The sequence below is a fragment of the Hemiscyllium ocellatum genome, chromosome 19 (genome assembly GCF_020745735.1).
Source record: "Hemiscyllium ocellatum isolate sHemOce1 chromosome 19, sHemOce1.pat.X.cur, whole genome shotgun sequence".
Lineage (NCBI taxonomy): Eukaryota > Metazoa > Chordata > Chondrichthyes > Orectolobiformes > Hemiscylliidae > Hemiscyllium > Hemiscyllium ocellatum.
The window spans coordinates 15,654,318-15,677,767 of NC_083419.1; the positions used below are offsets into that span (position 1 = coordinate 15,654,318).

The 23,450-nt window shown below is 41.0% G+C and overlaps 1 protein-coding gene across 1 annotated transcript; it reads right to left on the bottom strand.

The window, feature by feature from the left end:
• Positions 1 to 6,483: 6,483 nt before the first annotated feature.
• Positions 6,484 to 8,720, bottom strand: LOC132824871 (protein BTG1-like). The gene is made up of 2 exons (XM_060839682.1): positions 8,248 to 8,720; positions 6,484 to 7,795 (listed from the first exon to the last, which is right to left on the bottom strand). The coding sequence occupies exons 1-2, from the start codon at positions 8,390 to 8,392 to the stop codon at positions 7,383 to 7,385; spliced, it is 558 nt and encodes a 185-aa protein (XP_060695665.1). The 5' UTR covers positions 8,393 to 8,720; the 3' UTR covers positions 6,484 to 7,382.
• Positions 8,721 to 23,450: the final 14,730 nt, after the last annotated feature.

Consider the following 23,450-nt stretch of genomic DNA (forward strand, 5'->3'; position numbering starts at 1 on the left):
AGATTTCCCAGTAAGAACAACCCATTCATAATTAGCAACTTTCATGTCTGGTTGACCAATGTGAATTCTCTGCTATTCCCAGTTCAACTGAGGTCTGCAACTCACCTGACTTCTCATTCTCTGCTAATGAAGCAACTGGAAGTTCTAGCTGATGGGTAGGTTGTCAAAGGATCAGAGGATTTAGGAGCAGAAGTAGGCCCTTAGTTTACTGAAACCTCATAGTTGATCTGGTTGTGGTTGCCTCTTCACTACCTAAAGGATGGCATGGTGACAATGGTTAACATTGCTGCCTCACAGCACTAGGGACCAAGCCTTAGATAACTGCTGATGTTCAGCTTGCACGTTCTTCGTGTCTGCATGAGATGTGTGGAGAAGCACATGCATGCAGACTGTTGGGATAGGGTGGGCCTGGGTGCGATGCACTTTGAAGGGTCGGTGCAGACTCCCTGGGCTAAACCTTTCCTTCTGCACTGTAGGAATTTTATGAAACCTTCAACTCCCTGATCTAACTCTGCTTTGAATATTTAATAACCTGCCGTACACTGCTTTCTGGGGAAGAATTACACAAACCTACAGATTTTTAAAAAATCTTCACCTTGTTATTGCTTCTAGATCTAGACTCACTCTTGTAAGAGTAAATATCATTCCAGTATTTATCCTATACTATCCCCTCGAGATCCAATAGGTTTCAATAAGATCATCCCCTTGTTTTTTTAAACTCCAAATGGATATAGACCCAACTTTCCACTAGAGTACCTTTAATCCTCTTTGTAACCTCCTCAAATAATTCAATTAGCTAGTGAGAAACGACATGCCTTTAACAAATTCGCTCTAACAACACCTAATTTATCCATGCGTTCTCTCTTAACTTAGTTTACCCTCAGAACCTATTGTGATAATTTTGCCACTAAAGTCAGACTGACCAGCCTATACTTACTTGGCTTATCCCTTGCACAAAGTTAAAAATCACACAACACCAGGGTATAGTCCAGCAGGTTTAAATGGAAGCACACTAGCTTTCGGAGCACCGCTCCTTCAGGTGGTTGTGGAGGACACAATTGTAAGGCACAGAATTTATAGCAAAAGTTTAGTGTGATGTAACTGAAATTATACATTGAAAAATACGTTGATTGTCTGCGGAGTCTTTTATCTGTTCGAATACCATGATAGTTTCATTTCTTCCATGTGTACATCACAAAACCTTTTTTTAAAAGTTGCATTCTCAGGTTAAGTGTAACAATTGGTGTTAGCTAGACAATATGTTGAAGGTGTTAGCCCCCCAACCAGTCCAAAATCAGCATCTCCAAATCATATCTCTTGTACAATATTCACAGGCCTCCAATCGTCTGGTACTTTGCCTGATTCCAGTAAAGATTAGAAAATGATCATCAGAGCGTATGCTATTTCTCCAGTCTACATGGAACAGCCTGGGATGCAATCCATGGGGCTGCAGTGATTTATCTACCTTCGAAAGTCAGTCCCTCAAGTACTGTTCCCACATCATGCTTTGTTGAATCTAATATTTCATACCCCTTGACTAGACTGTCTGCATGATCCCTTTCCTATGTGAAGGCAAAGTATTCCACAAGAGCTCTGCTCACATCTGCATTAACATGTTAACTACAGGGTATTTTGTACATTGGGCTCTAACCTTTCCTTATTTAACCTGTTTCTCTTAATGTATTGATAAACTATTTCTGGGTTTTCATCCATTTTGCCTACTAATATTTTTCATAATGCTTCAATGCCTTCCCAATTTCTTTTTACTGCACGAGTGTATTTTCTATACTCCTCTCGGCTTTCCAAGAATTTAATTTTCTTTTAGTGACTTGTCAACATTTTTTTTCCGGCTTTATCTTACCCTATGTTTCTGTATAACTACCGTATTCTAGATTTCAGTACCATCCTTACTCTTTGTGGAGTCATAACTACACTGTGCCTTAGAATTGCTTTTGAATAATCTCTGCTGATTTTCCTTCAAGTAGATGCATCTAGTCTGGTTTGACAAGATCACCCCTCAATTTTTTAAAGCTTTTCTCCTAATTCAGAATTTTTACCCCTGTTCTTTGTTCCTTTGCATAGTAATGCTAAACCTAACTTGAGTATGGTCATCTTTCCATTATCTTCGCCATCTGTGCTACCAAACTTAACTTTGCTAGAATTTCTCTTCAACGGCTCACAATTAGTGATTTTTCTTCAAAAGTCTGGTCAAGATCTTCTACCAAGAAAGATGATCTTAAGCATTTGATAAATACCTTTTCACTAACAACTTGTATCTAAACTGTGCCTAATTTAGTGACATGTACCAAGTACTCAACAGTGGCAAAATCAGAAATCTGACAAAGTCAAAATTATTTGGTGAGGTGACAAAAAGATTAGTCAATAGCGATCTTAAGGAGTCATGAAGGAAGAGACAGGAGTCAAAATGATGTTTATGTTACAGCAAATTCCAGAGTCAAGAGCCTAATAATAAGGCAGTACCCAAAGAGTGCACTCAAATTCAGGGAGGAAGACAAAGGCAAATGTTGGAAGGAGCACAGAATTCTGAGGGCAGAGGTAGTTTATAGGGAGAGGAACAAGGCTGTGAAGGGATTTGACACGAAAAAGAATCTTAGGTTTGCTTTTCATTCACAGAAGGTGGACATCTCTATCTAGATCAACATTCATTGTCTATCCCTTATTGCCTAGAAGGCAGTTGAGCCCATCACAGGTATGTCACACCAGGAAAGGATAATAGTTTTATTCCCTAAAGGACATTAGTGAATGAGATGGGTTTTTCCTGACAACTAACAATGGTTCGTGAGGCCTTAGTAGATTGGGAAACAATCAGGGCTGATGTACTTACTGCAAATTCAGATAAATGGCAGAACGTTGGTTGAATGAGTTTACAGAAAATGGAAAATATAAGGAAGGCTGCAAATTGGAAGATTTAAGTCAGGAGTTAGGGAGTCAGGAAGAACTGATGGAATTGTTGGCTTGGAGTTGGTGTTGGGGGTGGGGCAAGGTTGTTGCTCATGAATTCTCAGCCCATTAAACATTTTCTTTTGATGAATCATCTCCATAGACTTTGACAAATCTGACAGTGCGTTCCTGAGCAAGTCAACCATTTGTTCTTGTGCCAAAGGTTGGTCATCACTTTTTTCCTCAAAATTGTTGTGCTTGGCTAAATCCATTGACTTTTCCTCCACTGGATTAGAGGTTTCCTCTGGACGTCCACTCTCAACTCATTTGTCCCAAAATATTGTTGCTACATGCCTCCCCTCAGCATTCAAATTCTATCAGAGTATATTAGCACCTCGAGGTACAGTATCTGTTTCAGAACCCTATCCTTCTTGACCAATGATAACGAAGATCAATTCTTTAACTGCAAATCCTCCAAATCATACGACCCAGCTTAAGTATCTCTCCATTCACTTAAGCTCTAACCCAATTGTTTATCAGATTAATGCTTGCTCCACTACTTCAGAAAAATCTATTGAATATGACAGCATTCCATTCTATGGCCACAACAGTTCCATTACATATCTAGAGAAGCCATGACTTTGAGGTGCCAGTGTTGGACTGGGGTGGGCAAATTTAAAAATCACACAACACCAGGTTATAGTCCAACAGGTTTATTTGTAATCACTCCTTGTCAGATGGTTGATGAACCACCTGATGAAGGAGCAGTGCTCTGAAAGCCAGTGCTTCCAAATAAACCTATTGGACTATAAACTGGTGTTGTGATTTTTTTTAAACAGTCTAGTAAAGAGGTTCTTGTAGATGGTGCAATCTCACTCCTCTATATGTTGGCATTTAGTGTTTCATGGCTCCTTTCATCCAGAAAAGAACAGTTAGAGCTGCCCCGACTGTTGTTATCCATACTTCAAAAAAAATTTCAATCATTCTTGGACAAGGTAGAGCACACTAGATATGTTTCAAAGATTAGACTAATGTCATCACGATACTATGGGAATGCTACAGTCAGAAATACCCTTTATTAAAACTGACATGAAACGGAGACTGCTGGGTGACCTCAGGTGAATACACAAGACCTCACAGCAATGTTTTCAGCAGTGGTGTGTTGCAACCAATACTTAAAATGTCTACAAACAGCTGATCCAATCATAATGTGTCATAGAAAGAACCCATACATTGTGGAAGTATGGTAGATCCAAAAGATTTTTCTGAAATAATTGAACACTGATCGGTTGAAAGCTTAAATTAATGGAGAGACATTTCAGCTGAATCATATAATTTTTGGAGACTTATTTAAAATGTGCTGATTGAGACTACTGTGCGTCAAGTACTTGGAGATATCTTGTATGCGCTAAAGGCACCATATAAACTCTTGCTTGTATCCCAATGCCAATGGGGAACATACATAAAGCCGATGTCTTGCAATGTCTTTAACAATATTCCCAGAAATGAGGGGCTCCCTTTTTGCATTCTATCCAAAAGAATGCATCTCTAACCTTTCTTTGAAGCACAAGTCTTGCCAATAATTGTTAAGCAATTCAAACGACTGAATGCACAGAAATCCATGAATTTGCTAACCTCTGGCATTATTTTTCTCTTAACAGCTGACCCCAACGATATACCACTGAAATAAAAAAACTCTCCAAAGCTGATTCATGAAACTAAATGCCATAAAATCAATCTGAATTTTCAGTGTTTGTTACTCCAGTGACAATCTTAGATCATTTTACTTTGCTTTTGTGCCACCCAGCAACTTCAGAAATATTTTATCCTTCCCAAAGTGGACAGTGGTTTCAACAAAATATAGTTTCTACCTCTTTCTTGCCATTGCCCAGAATTTCAAATTTTATCCATGTGTTTAGAATTATATCAGTTCTTGGTGTGTTCTTATAAAGATAGCAAGTCAATCAGTAATTGTCCTCTTCTCCAATTCCATGTATCTAAGCCAACATTGCTCCCTTGATCAATGCTTAGCAGCTACTGTCTTAAAAAAAGCATCTCTCGCAATCTTTTTGTCTTGTGAAAGAAGCCTTGCAATTTTCCTCATAACAGATGCACATACGACAAATTATGTGCAAATTAAGTTATTTTGCATTTGTAAACTGATGAAAAACATCTTTACAAAGTCAGTGTTCATTTAACTAGGAGAACAACTATCAGCAGGGTCGTTAACCTGCAAAGTTTAAATATATTTGTACTCCTGAACTACCTTCAAAAGCAAACTATAAAAATCTGACAAGTGCTTTTAAATAATTTTCTCCCATTATTAAAAGGGCACTTAAGATTATTAATAAAGGAAGAGTCACATAATGGGGTGAATTTAATATATGTTGATAACTTTGCCATACATTGCAAAAGTGTATTCCACGAGGTTGCTGAACTTATTCACAAGATAAAACGTTTGAGTTGAACTCAACTCCACAAAAGGCTTATCCTCTTCACATGCCTGCTGTGTTTACCTTAATCAAAGTAAATTAATCTTTGTATTCTTTAATGTATAGTATTTAACAGGCACATTACCTTGCACAACAGGTTGATTAGAAAAATAGTTTAACTAAAAAATGTTAAAAACTTTTGAAAGTGCTTCAGGTCTTCTCTCCTGTACACTACTTTCCTGCTAACACCCTTTTAAGAGATACAAAATGTCTTCAGGACTTACCATAGCTGTCACTTAACAGTGAGTGCTTGGATGAATGCTGAACAGCTGCTCAAGATCCAGTCTGTACTGAAAAATGGTTTCAATCTCCATTTCAAGTCCAAGATGAATGGTGGGGGATAAACACTGCCAAAATCATTCGTTGCTCCTTTGAGTTCAGCAGTACCCAAGGAGAGGAAGTCAAACTCCTATTTTAAATGGCATACTTTGTACCTGTTGTTACTCCAAGTTTGGAAATGTTTTTCAGAGGTACAGTGACTCTGAATGCATCAAATGTTGAAAGGGGACGTGGGGGCCAGGGATTGCATATGCAAGCTAGCCACAGTTAATAGATAATTAGTCCTTTTTTTTGGTTTTTGAGGAAACTTTGACTTTATCTGACATGTTGAGACTGGTTGTACACTTTACCACACACCCTCCTCCACACCTACACTGATTGATTGCTTGTTATTAATAATCAGAAGCTCATTGGGATTTGTCTGGTCATATCTTGAAGATTTTGTGGTATGGGCAGGGGGAAAACACAGACGAATAAAAAAAATCCCAAAAAGATGAACTCTTTCATTATTTTTAATTTTTTTTCCTCATTCAAAATGTATTTTGGCCAATCTGTGTACCTGTACATCTTGACATAGTCAAGTCTCAAGCATTCTACAGATATTTTAACTGACTGCGGCTGCAAAGCTTCTGTAATTTCCACACATTGTTTCAAAACACAGGATTTGTTGTAGATTTGGGTTCAGACATTTAGACTAACTTTTCGCTTCCTCTTTTAAGATCAATTTTTAGAATTTCAATACTGAATACTTGTGCAACTAGACAAAGGAAATGGAAACATTCCCCAACCAAAACCAAACACGGAAGGCAACTTTTGTCCTTGTTAAAATGGCAAGATAGGAAATGTTTTATTATAATTGAGAAGAAAATTTCTCTTCCAAAATAGAAATCTGTACAATTTTTGCCACAATCAATATACATGAACTGTACAAATTTACAGCAGTTCATAATTTATCAAATAGCAAGAGATGGTCAACAGAATTCACAAATCAAACATTTGTGAAGCTACCTGATCACGGTAGAGGAGAAACTACAGTCCGCATCCACTTCACTGAACAGTGCTAAAAATGAAAGACGGCACTTTAGAAAAACCCTAGGCTAGCAATGTACAGATATAGCTATTTCAAAGTAGGTTAGTCAAATGTTAAAGAGCAGTGTGCTTGTAGCTCTACAAAGGCTGCTTAAACCCAGTTCAAAGACATATATCACCATATCCTTAATTTTACTTTTTTTTTAAATATAAAAGACAAATTGTCAAGTGTCAAAATACTGTTTTGAGGAATATGTAAAAGGCGATAAACAGCTGGCAGTTTTCGCTTCCCCATACAGAAATATCCCTATATATAGATATAAAATATATAATTTTGGTTTGGATTTGGTACATTGCTGGAAATATTTGAGATGTGACTGTTTTTCCCTGAATGCCGCACAGCCTGTGTGAGAGCTACATTACTCTCTTCCTTAACATTTGAGAGAGATAACCGACCCTAAACAAAGCCCAGTGTGGGTCCCAAATAATAAAGGCGCCTTCCTTTCTTTTCCACCCTCCCACCCCATCCAAAACAACACCTACCCCCCGCCCCCCACTACACAATCTTCCCAGTGCAGATTTTGAATTTTTTCTGGGAAGGGAGAAGAGAAAGAGAGGGGGTGTGGGAGTTTGAAAGTGTTTTTTTTTAAAAACATAAATTCCCCTTTTGTTTTTTTGCCACTAGCTGGACACGGTCATCATGTAGTTTTTGGAAGGACTGGTCCGGCCCAGCAGCAGCTCGTCCTTGCAGCTGATCCGACTGCCGTCCAGGGAGGGCAGAGGGGGGGAGCCGACGCCGAGGCGGTGGTGGTGGTGGTGATGGTGGTGGTGATGGCGGCGGTGGCCGTGGCCCCCGGGGCGAGCCTCGTACAGCACGCAGATCGAGCCGTCCTCGCCGATCCGGTACGACACCTCGTAAGGGTCGACCCAGAGGGTGAGCTCGCTCGGCAGCAGCTGGAAGACCTGCTGGTCGCTCAGTCCGATCCGGTTCGCCGCCTTCCAGATGATGGGGTCCATTTTGTGGTTGATCCGGATACACCGGTACCCGGAGCCCTTGCAGGGTTTGTCGGGGAACCAGTGGTGCTGATAGTGCTCTGTTGGAAGCAACGAAATATAAAAGAAAAACGAAAAAAAAACAAAAGCACAGCGTCAGATGAATCCATGAAGAAATACGAGAATGGGGTGGGGGGGGGGGGGTCCAAAAGTTTGAGAGCTCACAATTCGTGAGCTCTCTCTCTCTCTACCAAGTTTGTTTTAAATGCGGCTAAATGCATCCAAAAAAAGAGGGCATTTTGCATCGAGTGCAAAAGAAGGAAACAGATATTGTGGCGGTTGATGGAAGATCGACAAGAGGAGTTTACACCCGAGGGAGGGAGGGAGCAGCGCCTGAAGCTGCCGCGTGCGCTCGCGCACCGGGACAATGGAGGGGGGCGACCGTTGGAAAGCGGCGCGAGCTCCCGGGCCAACGTTCCATTTTTTTTATATATTCGGGGAGGGGGGGGGGTGTTGTTGTTGAAGGGGAGTCCCGGAGGCCGTCGCCACTTACCCGCCAGCAGCTCCTGCAGAGACTGACAGAAAGTCTGTAACTGCCGCTCGTCCACTGTCGCCTTTGTCTGGAGGAGCTTACAAATAAATCCCACCGCTGCGCTGATCTCTGGCTTCATCTCGGCCCAGGTACCCAAAACGTACATTGGAGGAAATGTTTCCCCGCGGAAGTTATTATTTTTTTTTAAATTTTCCGATCAAAATGTATTTCTGATTTTATTTTCCTCGCTCTCCTCTCTGTCGTACCAGCAACTCCCTCTTTTCTTGGGGATTTTTTTTTGGAGCGGGGGGGGGAAAAGAAAAAAAGCCGAAGGGAAGGAAAGTAAAAGTTTTGTTTTTTTGGGTGCTGTATGTGGCGAAATAATGTAAATCTTTATACGTGCGATGATTCAGCGCTGTAGCTGAGGGTCACACTTCTGTGACATGATCCACGCAGTGTGGGTCTGCCACCGAACGGGACGGACTCGTCCACGCAGCTGCTATTTAAGGCAGGGGCAGGCGGGAAGTGACGTCGTGACATCGAGGGGCTGGACAGGATGTCGGGTGATGTCACCACCGGGAGCGATGTGGGTGACGTAATTCCCAAGCCGTCGGCCGCGGATTGGTGCGACTGGAGGTCGCGTGGTTCCTGCGGCGTTGATGGCAACGTGGAGCTGTTTGGGATGTGTTGTTTAATGTTTGTGTCTGAAATTCCACGCAATCACCAGCTTCACTATCAAATCAACTCTTTAAGAGTCTCTTTAAGATTTCTGCTATCCCTGTCTCTGGACCAGGAGGTAATTGTTCAAACCCTATCTACCCCAGTGGTGTGTAACAACATCTTTGAACTAGTTCTCTGTGTGGAAATTTACACAATAATAAGTTTTATATTAAATCGGTCCTTAAGAATCCAAATGTAAATGTATCTGACAAAGTGGTAGTGTCCCTATCTCTGGACTAGTAGGTCCAGTTCTCCCTGTTTGCTTTCTGTAGTGAGGGCATATTCTCATTTTTTCACACTTTGATTTCCACATTTTACATGTCTTTTTCTCTTCCACCACTGTTAGCAATGCGTCTGCATTTTGTACTGGACATCTACACCTTTTGCTGCCTTTTCATCTTTTCCACCTCAGGGATATGGGCTGGGTGCTGGCAGATGGGACTAGGTGGGCTGCTTTCTGTGGTGAGAACTTATTCTCTTCCTTTCACACCTTGATTTCCACACATTTTACATGTCTTTTTCTCTTCCACCACTGTTAGCAATGCGTCTGCATTTTGTTCTGGGCATCTACACCTTTTGCTGCCTTTTTACCTTTTCCACCTCTTGCAAGATAAACAAAAACAATTTTCCAACAATGTTACCTCTGAAGAAGAATCATACTGGACTTGAACCATTAACTCTGTCTGTTCTCAGATGCTGCTAGATCTGCTGAATTTTTCCAGCAATTTTTTTCAGATTTTCAGCATCCACAATATTTTGCCGTTATTTGGGTTGAAGTTCCACTTACCCTGGAGGTGCATTCATAACACTTCTCAACGTCAGAGTTTTAACAGAACAAAAAGGGTACCTTCAGGCAATTGTGTCCAAATCTTCCCACCTTAACCACCCTGCCAGGCAGAGAGTCCGGATACCCACAACCCTTTAGATTTAAGCTATTTTCTCAAATCCGCTCCAAAACTTCACAATCATGGTTATTGATCCCTCTGCTAAGGGGAAATGTTTCAGCAATCTACTCCCTTCAGAACATTTTACACATCAATCAGCACCACCTCAGCCTTTTCGGCTGTAAGAATTATAAAATCTCTACAGTATGAAGCAGGCCATTTGGCCACTGAGTCCACACCAACTCTCCGAACAATACAGCACCCAGGCCCAATCCCCATCCTAACACTATTACCTTGCATTTCCCATGGGTAATGTAGTTAGTTTGCACATCCTTGGACACTATGGGCAATTTAGCATGACTAGTCCACCTAACCTGCATATGTTTGGACTCTGGGAGGAAACCAGAGCACCCAGAAGCAACCCACAAAGACACAGGGAGAATGTGCAAACTGCACACAGTCGCCCAAAGGTGGAATCAAACCTGGATCCCTGATGCCGTGAGACAGCAGTGGTAACCATTGGGACACCATGCCACCTTACAGAAAACCACCCCAACCTATTTGGTCTCTCTTCATAGCTGAATTGCTATGGCCCAAGCAATATCCCTGGTGAGTCTCCTTTTCACTTTTTGAAGCATTAAATCCTTCCTATAATGCGGCAATCAGAACACCGTTCTCCTACTGTGACTTAACTAATATTTTTTAACTAACCCACTTACTGTTGTGTTCAATGCCTTGACTCATAAAGGCAAGATGCCATATACCTTCTTGCTACCTGTCCTGCTACATTCAAGGATCTATAGATATGCACACCAAGGTTCCTCTAATGCATCAGCTCACATTTTTCAGGATTAAATTCCATTTGCCACTCACCAGCCCATCTGATTAGTCCAACTATATTTTATGTAATCTAAGGCATTCCTTCTCACAATTTATCATACCACCTATTTTCTACAAACTTACTGATCATACATTCATGTCTAGATCATTAACGTACACAGTACCAAACCAGTGATGTACACTTTGACCATCTCCCTCTGCTTTCTGCCACTAAACCAATTTTTGTTCCAGTTTGCTAAATTCCCCAGGATCCTATGAGCTCTTAGCTTCTTAACTAGTCTGCCAATGAGATCTTGTCAAAAGTTCTACTGAAGTCATGTGTTGACTACAGCAATGAATCTATACACCTAGTCACCTCCTGAAAAAAAATCAATCAAATGTGTTTGACATGATCTCACCCTTACAAACCCGTGCTAGCTATCCTTGATTAATCCTTGCTTCTCTGAGTGGAGATTAATGCACTGCTCCCTTGCACAGCAGTGAACCTGTGCAGTTACTGCATTTGCTGGTTTAATTCATGTATCACTGGACCAGTAGTGCATCTAGGAAAATTAACAAACAGTGAAATTCACAACTAATCTTGGAGGAACCTGTTTGAGAGAGGTCACAGCACAGAAACAGATAAGTGAATATTTTTAAATGTGGCCTGACAGTAAGTCTGCAGTAGTGAGTAGAGTGGGTTCTTTCTTGATTAAACTTAAAAATATAAGCCGTAAGTATTAAGTTAGCCTGGAGCAGTGTTTTGTAGAGGAATAAGACAGTGCTATTTTGTGGGCCTGTGGATTGAAAGAAGCAATATGCTCTTCTCGTCAGATGTGAGAGTCTAGGACTGGACAGCATAATGTTAGAGTGAGGAATTGCCCATTTAAAACGGATGAGGATTTGTTTCCTCTCAGATGACAGTCAATCTGTGGAATCTTTACTGCAGAAGACTGTAGAGGATGAGTTGTTAAGTATATTCAAGGCTGAGACAAACAGATTCTTAATTAGTAAGACAATCAAGAGTTATGGAGAAAAGGCAGGAGAGTGGAGTTGAGGGTGATCAAATCAGCCATCATCTCATCGAATGGTGGAGCAGCCTTATTGGGCTGAATGGTCTAATTGCATTCTTTCATTTAAAATGATGGGGTCAAGCTAAAATGTTCCAGAAGAGAGCTGGCATGAGTTCAAAGAGCCAAATGGCCTCTTGTATGTAACTGTTCTATGAATATAACTACAAGCTAAACACTACAACACATAAATCACAAAAAGAGCCACACAGCATAATAACAATATAAAATGCACTAAGGTTTGTTTTTAGAATTGAAATAGGACAATTTATGTTGAACCTATGATGAATCTTGGGTAGAGTCTCCAAATTATAAATAGGACATAGAAGCACTGGAATAGGTGCACAAAGGACTTATAAGGATGATATCAGAAGTGAAGAGCTATATCAATCTCAAAAGTTTGAAAATGGTTATGGACATAAATATAGCACAGCCACTTAGATAGAGTGCAGCAAAGGTTCATCAGACTAATTCCTGGGATTCCAGTTCTATGACAAGAGATTGAGAATGCTAAGCTAGAGTTTACAAGAATGAAAGGGGATATCAGTCGCATTTTAAAGTTCTTAAGAGGTGTTATAAAGCAGAAATTAGGATGATTCCTCTGGCAGGGGATTCTAGAACTAAGGTTTAGAAGAAGAGGTCATTTAGGAGTGAGGTTAGGAGAAATTTCTTCAATCAAGAATGTGAACCTGTGGAATGTTCGACTGCATAGGCTGTGGGTGTTGTTGAGTCTATTCAAATCAGAGAGCAATAGATTTCTGAATAATAAGAGAACCGAACGATAATGTAGAAACAGTTGGCTGAGGATGATCTTATTGAACAGTGGAACAGGCCGAGGGGCAGCATGTCCTGCTTTTGTTTCTATTACTCTATAGTTCAGAACGGACAATAAAGAAATCAAAAGAAACATCTTTACTCAGCGAGGCCAGAATGAAGAAATTGCCAGAAGGAATAATTCAGGTATCTAGCCTGGTTACATTGAATTGCAATCTAGAGAAGCACAACAGGAAGAAAAGAATGATTTAATAGGGGTAGGCAGTGGAGTTGTGCTAATATTGCTGGAGTTGTAATCCTGAGGCCAAGAAAAATACTCTGTCCCCAGAGTTCAAATCACACCACAACCCCAGTGGAATTTAAGTTCACTGAATAATTCTTGAATTGATTCGTAATTCATAATTCAGTAAATCATTTCCATGAAACTACCATCAATTGTACCCATCTGTGACACAAATATCCTTAGGAAAGGAAATCTGTTAATCATACTCTGTCTGCCTATGACTCCAGACCCACAACATTGTGGTTGACCTTTAAATAGCTTCTTAAGTGCATTAGCAGTCACACAGTTCAGGGGGCATTTAGGGATAGATAACAAGGCTGGCCTTGAGGGTGATTTTGAAATTCTGTGAAAGATTGAAACAAAAAGATAAATTACACTGGTGTAGACTAGTTTGACTGAATGACCTGTTTCTATGTATTTGTGTCTAGAATTAAAGATATTGTGAATCAGTGGCCACATTTGTTACGTTCTTGATATTAGCTATTATAGTGTAAATTGCTTTTCAACCTTCTATAATTATTTATTTATATTGCAAGCTCTTTCATTACTTTTACTTATAATATTAAAGTAAATAATCGGTTCATGGAAATAAGTTTTGGTTTTATTATAGAACATAGAACATCACAGTGCAGTAAGCGGCCCTCGATGTTGCACCACCCTGTGAAACCAATTTGAAGCCCATCTAACCCACACTATCCCATTCTCATTCATTTGCCTCTCCAATGACCATTTAAATGCCCATAAAGTTGTCAAGTCTACAACTGTTGCAAGCATTGCATTCCATGCCCTCTGTGACTCTCTGAGTAAAGAAAATACCTCTGACCTCTGTCCTATATCTATCATCCCTCATTATGAGCATACAGTTCTTCAAACTGACTTTTAGGAACCTGCTAGGTTAATTCTTATTCTGTGTTAAAACAGAAAATGATAGTTAGAATAATTATTCCACTGATGTCAGTAATTGGACAAAATATATTTTGGTGATTAAGTCTTTACCAGCATTCCAAGCAGCTACCTTGGGACTAAAGGCACTATTACAGAATGGAACCAATAATTTTAATTACAGTACAGAGTATTCTTCTAAGTCCATGAAAAATCGATTGGTAAGATAATGTACAACAGGCCAGAAGATTGTGTCTTTGCTACCTGGTCTATGCTATCAAATATTTCAACTAAGACGCCTGCTCTTTCTTCAGCCACTCCTCCCCTATGAAACTAATTAAGTCCAAGTTGTTTAAACACAGGGAGCCCTAAGACATGATCACAATGCATCAGTTTTCAGAGATAAACCAAACACAAAGGGTTGGACTTTCATCACAGGTTCAGGAAATGTGAGCCAGGGTAGTTCCCAATTTTGCCAGTGTGAACACATCACCTGCTCCCGTATCTATCATATTTTTGTTTCTAAGAGACCTAGGCAGACTTAGGCCTCCTGCCTCCCTAGATAAGCCAAGGTCATGTTTGAGAAATTTGGGTGCAGAAACAGGCTGCTTAGAAGGTCTTCCACATTGTCACATGGTCTCTACTTATGTTTTTATATACATCATTCTAATGCAGATCATTGAAAGTAGAAGGGCAGGTAGAGAGAGCAGTAAATAAAGCATACAGTATTCACAGCTTTATTAATAGGAACATAGAGTATTTTTTAATATAGACTCGTGGGATGTGGACATCTCTGGATGGGCCAGAATTTATTGCCCGTCCCTAATTGTCGAGAGGACATTTGAGAATCAATCACATTGGGTCTGGAGTCACATGTAGGCCAGACTAGGTAAGGATGACAGATTTCCTTCCCTATAGGACAGTAGTGATTCCAGATGGGTTTTTCCTGGCAGTCAACAATGGTTTCATGGTCTACATTAGACCTTTAATTCCAGATTCTTCACTGAATTCAAATTCCACCATCTGCGAACGGCGGGTTTCAAACCCAAGTCCTCAGAGTTTCTGGATTAATAGTCTAACAATGATACCAGTAGGCCATTGCTTCTCCAAAACAGGAGAAAGGAGGTGATGTTGGAACTTATACTTCATCTAGCATAGTTGTGTGTGCTACATTAAAGGAAAAATGCAATACATTGGAAAGAGTGCAGAAGTCACTTGCTAGAAAGATTCCAGGTACAAAAAATTTCAGCTAAGAGAATGGATTGAAGAATTTGAGCGTGTACCACTTGGGAAGGTTTAAATACTGTGACAAGAGGATGGGAAATGGAGCAGTACATCAGCATGTGGAGTGATTGAGGCGAAGGTCAACATTAAGTCAAAAAGTCTAATAGGAGGATCAAACAGGGTAATGTAAATGAACACAGTGGGGCTGGCAGTTTGTAGTGTATTTACATTAATATAAGTCATATAATAGATAAAACAGATGAAAATAGAGCCTGGATTAGTACATGGGACCATGATGTGGTAGCTAGTACAAATATTTAATTGAGAGAAAGGCAGTTCCGTGTTCCAGGGTTTAGAGGTTTCAGGTCAAATAGAAAGAGATGTAAAAAAAAGAGTGGGGAAGTTGCATTACTGATAAAGGAAAATGTCACAGCTGTACTGAAAGAGTTAAAATCGCACAACACCAGGTTATAGTTCAACAGGTTTATTTGGAAGACCTAACTTTCAGAGCGCTACTCCTTCAGGTGGTTGAAGGAGTATTGCTCTGAAAGCTAGTGCTTCCAAATAAACCTGTTGGACTATACCCTGGTGTTGTTATGAATTTTAACTTTGTACACCCCAGTCCAACACTGGCTGCTTCAAGTACTGAGAGAGGATATATTGGAGGGATCATCCAGTGAGGCCATATAGATAGAGTCTAAGAATAAGAAAGGCACATTCATTAAGATGGGGTTTGACTATAGGTCACCAGGAAATAGAGGAACAATTTTTTTTCTGTTCATTCACAGAATGAGAACATCGCTGGCTAGGCCACCATTTTTTGCCCACCCCAGATGGCAGTTAAGAGTCAACCACAGTGTTGTGGGTCATACGTAGGCCAGACTAGGTAAGGATGGCAGTTTCCTTCCCTGAAGGACATTAATGAACCAGGTGGATTTTTTCCCAACAACTGACAATGGATTCATGGTCTTCATTAGACTCTTAATTCCAGATTTTTAAAAATTGAATTCAAATTCCACCATTTGCCATGATGGGATTCAAACCCGGGTTCTTAGAACGTTACCTAGTCTCTGGATTAACAGCCCAGCGATAGTGCCACTAGGTCATCACCTCCCCTCCAGACAGGTGTAGGTAGCTCAATGAAAGATGTAAGAACAAACAGAATTGTTGTAATGGGTGATTTTAACTTTCCCAACATTGACTGGTACACCCTAAGTGCCAGGGACTTAGATGGGGCAGAATTTGTTAGATACATGTTGAAACAATATGTGAATAGTTCAACTAGGAAAGAGGCCAGACTAGACCTTGCACCAGGGAACGAGCCTGACCAGGTGGTCAAAGTTTCATTGGGAACAGTGATCATATTGAATAATTTTCAAATAGTTATGGATAAGATAAGACTGATCCTTGGGTGAAAGTGCTAGATTGAGAGAAAGGTAATTACAACAGCATTAGGCAGGAACTGGAGAAATTAGATTGGGGGGGTTATTTGAGGGTTAGTCAATAATTGACATGTAGAAATCTTTTAAAAGCTAGTTGATCAGAGTTCAGGATGAGAGAAAAGGCTGATAAGATTCAGGAACTTTGGATGTCAAGAGATATTGAATGTTCGATCAAAAAGAGAAAGGAAGCATGTGTGGGGATTGGGAAACTGAAATCAAACATGATCCTTGCATAATATAAAAGAAGCAGTAAAGAAGTTAAACAAGAATTAGGGGACTGGAGGGGGCCACAAAATATCCTTGGCATGCAAGATTAAGGAGAATCCCAAGGCATTTATATGTATATTAGGATCAAGAGGGTAACTAGGAAAAGGGTTGGTCCACTCAATGATAAAAGAGTAAATTTATGTATGGAGCTAGAGGAAATGGATGAGGTCCTCAATGAGTACATCTCATCAGTATTCACTAAGGAGAGGACATGGATAATGGTAAGATTCGGGAGGGATATGTTGATATTCCAGGGCATATTGACAATAAGAAGGAAATGTTTTGGGTGTCTTGAAAAACATTAAAGTAGATACGTTGCCAGGGCCTGATGGGATCTATCCCAGATACCCAAGAAGCAAGGGAGGAGATTGCTGGGGGTAAAAAGTGAGGTCTGCAGATGCTGGAGATCAGAGGCTGAAAATGTGTTGCTGGTTAAAGCGCAGCAGGTCAGGCAGCATCCAAGGAGCAGGAAATTCGACGTTTCGGGCATAAGCCCTTCATCAGGAATGAGGAATGACCCCACTCCACTCCGGAGTGGGGTGGCCTCATTCCTTATTCCTGATGAAGGGCTTATGCCCGAAACGTCGAATTTCCTGTTCCTTGGATGCTGCCTGGCCTGCTGCACTTTAACCAGCAACACATTTTCAGCCTCTGATCTCCAGCATCTGCAGACCTCACTTTTTACTCAAAGATTTTAACCTACTGCGAATCCTCTTGCAAGGATGCCTTCCTTGAAGAAGCTCTCTTCCTCCCTCTACAAGGATTACCGGAGTGGGGTGGCCTCATTCCTCATTACTGATGAAGGGCTTATGCCCGAAACGTCGAATTTCCTGCTCCTTGGATGCTGCCTGACCTGCTGCGCTTTAACCAGTAACACATTTTCAGCCGCAGGAGATTGCTGGGGCCTTGATAGAGATCTTTGTATACTCTCGAGCCACAGACAAGGTCCCAGAAGACTGGAGAATAGCCAAGATTGTTCTTTTAAGAAGGGAAAAAGGAATAATCCTGGAAATTTTAGGCCAATGAGCCATAAATCAGTCGTAAGGAAATTATTGGAGAATATTCTTATGAAGAAGATTTACCCACATTTGGAAAAAAAGTGGACTTATTAGGGATAGTCAGCATGGTTTTGTGTGGGGAAGGCCTTCTCTCAAAAAACTTGATTGGGATTTTTCAGGAAACGATGAATTGATGAAGGTAGGGCGGTGGATGGTATCAACCTGCACTTTGCTAAAGCATTTGACATGGTACCTCATGTTAGTCTGGTCCAGAAGATTAAGTCACATGTGATTCGTGGTAAATTTTCAAATTGTATACAAAATGGCTTGATCTTAAGAGACAGAGGATAGTTGTGGAGAGTTGTTTTTCTGACTGGATGTTGATAACCAGTGGTGTTCCGCAGGGATCAGTGCTGTGCCCACTGTTGTTTATAATATATATGAATGACTTGCATGAAAGTGTAGGTGGTCTGATTAGTAAGTTTGCAGACAGCATAAAAATTGGTAGAGTCATGGATAGTGAGGAAGGTTATCAAAGGATATAACAGGATAAAAATCAATTGGAAAATTGGGCCAAGAAATGGCAGATGGAGCTTAATCCAGATAAGTATAAAGTGTTGTATTTTGGGATATCAAAAGCAAGAGGAAAGTTTGCAGTTAATGGCAAGACCTTAGGAGTATTGATGAACAGACAGATCTCGGTGACTTCAGCCAGTACAGCAATGAAGCTGCACTGTTGGTGTCACTCTGCATTGGGAGCCAAACATCTAGCCGATTGAGCTAACCATTTTAGGAAGGTGATGAACTTTGGGAGGTTAAATGCAAGAGGAAAGTATTGATATAGAGAGGAATCTTGAGGTGCAAGTCCAAAGCTCCCTGAAAGTGGCAAAGTAAGTGAATAAGGTGGAAAAGAAGGTGTATGGCATGCTTCGGTGCAGGCATTGAGTATAAAAGTTGGCAAATCATGTTGCAGCTGTACTTAGTAGACCATATTTGGAGTATTATAGAGTCAGGGAAACAGACCCTTCAGTCCAACCAGTCAATGCCGAACATAATCTCAAACTAAACTAGTCTTCCCTGCCTGCTCCTGGCCTATATCCCTCCGAACCTTTCCTGTTCATGTATCTATCCAAATAATTGTGTGAAATTCTAGTTGCCATACTGTAGGAAGGATGTGGAGGGTTTGGAAAGGGTGCAGAAAAGGTTTATGAGCATGTTGCTTGAGGTGGAGTGTATTTGCTCTCAGGAGAGGTGGACACAGTTGGACTGTTTTAACTAGAGTGTCAGAAGCTGAGGGATGAAATGATGGGAGTATATAAAATTATGAGAGGCATGGTTAGAGTGGATAGTCAGAGTTTTTTTTTCCCCTGGGTGGAAATGTCAAACTCATAGGGATTTGTTTAAGGTGAGGGAGACAAGTTTAAGGGAGATGTGCAATGCAAGTTTAAGGGAGATGTGCAATGCAAGTTTTTTGCACAGTGCACTGCTGGTTGAGGTGGCAGAAGTAGATACTTCAGCAAAGTTTAACAGCTAATTAGACAGTCAAGCAGCCGTTGGATGATTTTTTTGGATACTAATGGTGTGCAAGAATGTGGGGGAAAGGCAGGAGATTGATACCAGATAATAGAGTCAATGCAGGCACGTGGGCCAAAAAGCCTTCTTCCGCACTATGAAAAGGTTATTTGTAATACCTAACCTTCATGTGCCATCATCATGTCCTCTTATATGCTCATACCCCCATACATACTCCCTCCATGGTCTCTCATAGTCCCATCCCCCTTCTAATATCCTCCATGCGCGTTGTACTATTCCTGTTACTTTCCATGTTCCAATGTAACCTCCATTGCTTTTCACTCAGTGTCTCGACAGACCTCAGGAGCCATGTAATATGTTTGAAAAGGATGTGGAAAAAAAATTAAACCTCTAACAATAGTTTACTTCTGCTCCTAATTCATATGTCCATATGCATAAATGCTGAAATGTCTTTTCCACATGCAAGCATGGGAAATAATGTTTGCCTGAGTTTCTTACAGCATTAGACTGACTTAATTCAGAAAATGAGGATTGAATACAATCAAGAAAATGTGATCAGCATGCAGTTATTAAAAGAATTCCTACAGAATTCCTGTCTCGCTAAGGTAAGTGATATTTAAATTTCATACCAGTTGACTCTGCTTAAGGAATTGCCCTCAGCAATGAACCAGAGAATGTCAATCGCCTAACAAAGAAACAGAAATTGTTGGAGAGACTAAGCTTCCTGGTAGCATCTGTGTATTAATATATGAGCTTCCACCACATGCAAGTGCTCTACATTGTGAGCTCAACTAATGATCCTTCAATAGTTGTCAGCATAATTATTCACATCCTCAAGCTTGTTTAGTGAATGTTGTCCAGTTGAAGAATCACATTTAATGTTGGGCACCATTTTGACTTTTACAAGATGATCATGTGTACCCCAGAACTCTGTAGGAAGCTAGGGAAGTGATTGCTGGGCCCCTTGCTGAGATATTTGGATCATCGATTGTCACGGGTGAGGTGCCGGAAGACTGAAAGTTGGCGAACATGGTGCCACTATTTATGAAAGGTGATAAGGAAAAGCCAGCGAACTATAGACCAGTGAGCCTGACATGGATGGTGGGCAAGTTGTTGGAGACAATCCTGAGGGACTAGATTTACGTGTGTTTGGACAGGCAAGGACTGATTAGGCATAGTCAACAGGGCTTTGTGCATGGGAAATTATGTCTGACTAACTTGATTTGAGTTTTTTGAAGAAGAAATGATGAGAGGATTGATGAGAGCAGAGCAGTGGACGCGATTCACATGGACTTCAGTAATGCGTTTGACAAGGTTCCTCCATGGTAGACAGGTTAGCAAGGATGGAGCTCATCGTATACAGGGAGAACTAGCAATTTGGATACAGAACTGACTTGAAGGTAGAAGATAGAGGGTGGTAGTGGTGGGTTGCTTTTCAGACTGGAGGCCTGTGACCAGTGGTGTGTCACAAGGATCAGAGGTGGGTCCACTGCTTTTCGCCATTTACAAAAATAATTTGGATGTGAACATAGGAAGTATAGTTGGTAGTTTGCAGATGACACCAAAATTGAAGGTGTAATGGACAGCAAAAAAGTTACCTCAGAGTACAACAGGATCTTGATCAGATGGGTTTTTGGCCGAGGAGTGGCAGATGAAGTTTTAGATAAATGTGAGGAGCTGTGATTTGGAAAGGTAAATCAGGGCAGGACTTAGACACTTAGTGGTAAGGTGCTGGGGAGTGTTGCTAAACAAAGAAACCTTAGAATGCAGATTCATAGTTCCTTGAAAGTGGAGTCTCAGGTAGATAAGATAGTGAAGAAGGCGTTTAGTATGGTTTCCTTATTGGTCAGAGCATTGAGTATAGGATTTGGGAGGTCATGTTGCAGCTGTACTGGACATTGGTTAGGCCACTGTTGGAATATTGTGTGCAATTCTGGTCTCCCTCCTATAGAAATGATGTTGTGAAATTTGAAAGTGTTCAGAAAAGATTTACAAAGATGTTGCCAGGGTTGTAGGATTTGAACTATAGGGAGAAGCCGATTAGGCTGGGGCTGTTTTCCCTGGACTGTCGAAGGCCATGGGGTGACCTTATAGAGGTTTATAAAATCAGGAGGGGCATGGGTAAGATAAATAGACAAGGTCTTTTCCCTGGGTTGGGGGAGTCCAGAATTAGAGGGCATAGGTTTAGGATGAGAGGGGAAAGATTTAAAAGGAACTTAAAGGGCACCCTTTTCACAAAAATGATTGTGCATGTATGGATTGAGCTGTCAAAGGAAATGGAGGATGCCGGTACAATTACAACATTTAAAAAGCATCTGGATGGGTATATGAATAGGAAGGATTTAGAGGGATATTGGCCAAGTGCTGGCAAATGAGACTAGATTAATTTAGGATATTTGATCAGCTTGGACAAGTTAGACCAAAGGGTCTGTTTTCATGCTGTACATCTTTCAGTCTATGCATATATTAAGACACAGGGCTGTGTTCTTTGCAGAAATTGTATCTGTTTCAACTCAACAAAATAGGTCATGATTTGGAGATGCTGGTGTTGGACCGGGGTGTACAAAGTTAAAAATCACACAACACCAAGTTATAGTCCAACAGGTTTAATTGGAAGCACTGATTAGATTAGATTACCGACAGTGTGGAAACAAGCCCTTCGGCCCAACAAGTCCACACCGACCTGCTGAAACGCAACCCACCCATACCCTTTCACCTAACACTACGGGCAATTTAGCATGGCTAATTCACCTGACCTACAGGTCTTTGTGACTGTGGGAGGAAACCGGAGCACCAGGAGGAAACCCAAGCAGACATGGGGAGAATGTGCAAACTCCACACAGTCAGTCACCTGAGGCGGGAATTGAACCCAGGTCTCTGGTGCTGTGAGGCAGCAGTGCTAACCACTGTGCCACCGTGCCGCCTATAGCTCTGAAAGCTAGTGCTTCCAATTAAACCTGTTGGACTATAGCCTGGTGTTGTGTGATTTTCAACAAAATAGGTGACATCAATTATGCATTCATTTCTCAAGACAATCAGAATAAACCTGCCTTGTTTAAAAATATAGACAAAACTTGGCAATTAACTGTCAATCTCACTTAACTGATGCATTCTCCAATGTCGCATGTCTACCAATCAAAATCTACTTGCCAACTTACCAGCATGTGTTATAAATGTGTTTTCACTTTAATTTGGTATTTCTTGCAAATCGTCCTGATGAGCATAAGCTGATAATCTTCAATAAAATGTGGTGTTTGTTTCAGCTAAATTTCAACCATCTTCCTTTGTACTTGCATTTTCACCCTGATTCACATTGACTTCAATTTTACTGGTGTTCATTGATGATGCAATTGTTAAATGCTACCTCTAAATATTGGGCAGCACTGATCACTGTAATTCAACTCTTTTGGTTCACGTTGAGACTAAAGAACAAAGAAAATTTACAGCCCAGGAATAAGCCCTACAGCCCTCCAAGCCTGAGCCGATCCAAATCCACTGTCTAAATCTGTCGCCCAATTCCTAAGCATCTATGTCCCTCTGCTCCCCACCTATTCATGCATCTGTCCAGACGCACCTAAATGAATCTACCGTGCCTACCTCTACTACCTCTGCTGGCAACGCATTCCAGGCACCTACCATCCTCTGTGTAAAGTACTTATCGCATATGTCCCCCTTAAACTTTTCACCTCTCACCTTGAACGCATGCCTTTTCATTATTGAATCCCTCCTCCTGGGATATTTCTACCCTGTCTATACCCTTCATGATTTTGTAGATCTCAATCAGGTCCCCCCTCAAACTCCTTTTTTCTAATGAAAACAATCCTAACCTACTCAACCTCTCTTCATAGCTAGCACCTTCCATAGCAGGCAACATCCTCGTAAACCTTCTCTGCACTCTCTCCAAAGCATCCACATCCTTTTGGTAATGTGGCGACCAGAACTGCACACAGTATTCGAAATGCAGCCGAACCAAAGTCTTGTACAATTTTAACATGACCTGCCAGCTCTTATACTCAATACCCCGTCCGATGAAGGCAAGCATACTATATGCCTTGACCACTCTATTCAACTGTGCAGCCACCTTCAGGGTACAATGGACCTGAACTCCCAGATCTCTATGCTCATCAACTTTTCCCAAGGCTCTTCCATTTACAGTACAATTCGCTCTGGAATTTTAGACTTCCCAAAATGCATCATCTCACATTTCCCTGGATTGAACTCCATCTGCCACTTCGCCGCCCAACTCTCTATCTATATTCTCCTGTATTCTTTGACAACCCCCTATGCTTTCTTCTACTCCACCAATCTTCGTGTCATCTGCAACTTTA